This window comes from Amphimedon queenslandica, unplaced genomic scaffold (genome assembly GCF_000090795.2).
Source record: "Amphimedon queenslandica unplaced genomic scaffold, v1.1 AMPQUscaffold_2703_Cont25295, whole genome shotgun sequence".
In the NCBI taxonomy this organism is placed as follows: Eukaryota; Metazoa; Porifera; class Demospongiae; order Haplosclerida; family Niphatidae; genus Amphimedon; species Amphimedon queenslandica.
In genome coordinates this window covers 1-1,326 of record NW_003556962.1, presented here as the reverse complement: position 1 = coordinate 1,326, position 1,326 = coordinate 1, and the positions used below count along the sequence as shown (strand labels likewise).

Sequence of the window (1,326 nt, the reverse complement as noted above, 5' to 3'; positions counted from 1 at the left end):
AATCAACCTCATTCTCATCTCTTCTAATAGTCTCTGGTAATAATAATACCAACATAACAATCACACCAACAGTGACTGTTACTATACCATCTAGTCTCACCTCATCAGGTAATCAGATCAGTCTTAATGCTGGACAATCAATAACAATACAATTACAATACCTGGAGACACTATTACTCAAACCAGTTACAGCAAGGGCTGATTTAACAGGAACAAAAGTTGAGTCTAGTAATCCAATATCTGTCTATTCTGGTCACACTTGTGGTTTCATTCCTGTCGGTCAATTTGCTTGTGACTTTGTTGGTGAACAAATACCACCAGTAGCCTCATGGGGTAATGAGTCCCTGGTTCAGTCATTTTATAAGCGTGAATCTGGTTATATATTGAAACTAATTGGATCGCAAAATAATACAGGCATTGGTATAACTTGTGATAATGGTAACAGTTATTCATTATCCCTTCAAGAAGGTGGTGTACTCAGTCAAACTATATCTCAAACTAGTTGTTACATTAATTCAACTAGTCCAATACTTGTAGCTCAGTTCTCACTGGCTCAGTTTGCTGATTCTTCATTCACTACACATGGTGATCCTGCTATGACAATCATTCCTCCAATACATCAATATGCTTCTAATGTAACTAGTTTTCCAATCATTAGTCTATTGGGTGCTTCTACTTCTGTTAACCTTGTTATACTTGCTGCAGATGATTCATCACAGATACAACTCAATGGCACACTTCTTCCACCTCTCACATCCAGTTCATGGAAACATTACAATAGTTCTGTCGGTGGGTGCTATGTATTTAACAGTTATAGCTTAAGTGATGGTGGTGACATTAGTGTTATCAGTATTTGGTCTAATAACAGTAATGACAAGATACTAGCAATGGTGTATGGTTTGCAACAGTTCATTGGTTATTCATATACTGGAAACTTGGATCTGAAACCATCTGGAGGTATGTATGCCACGCATGTAGGTTTATGAATTACATCATTGGAGTGTTTGTTAATACATTTTGTGCTTGTATGTTCATACTTCTTTTGTTTGTTTGTGCATGTGTGTAAGTTTCAATTTTTTGCAGCATGTTTTCTACTATGTGACGCTAATTATGTACTCAATACTGCTACCTGTACTTGCTCCATTACAAATATATGTTTACTGAGTCCTTGCCAGAATGGAGGTAATTGTACACTTGATTCAGCTCCTTCTAATTACACCTGTGATTGTACTGGTACTGGCTATCAAGGAATTAATTGTACAGGTATATAAATTTTGAGTGTACATGTTTCATTATAGCAATAATAAAAATATATATCGTAGATGA

The 1,326-nt window shown here is 35.9% G+C and overlaps 1 protein-coding gene across 1 annotated transcript; it reads left to right on the top strand.

Annotated features, from left to right (window-relative positions):
- Positions 1-108: 108 nt before the first annotated feature.
- On the top strand, positions 109-957 carry LOC105316262 (IgGFc-binding protein-like; the record flags this gene model as incomplete). Its single annotated transcript, XM_011411086.1, has 1 exon — positions 109-957. A coding segment is annotated over one exon (849 nt), but the record flags the coding sequence as incomplete, so codon positions are not given.
- Between the last annotated feature and the right edge of the window lie 369 nt (positions 958-1,326).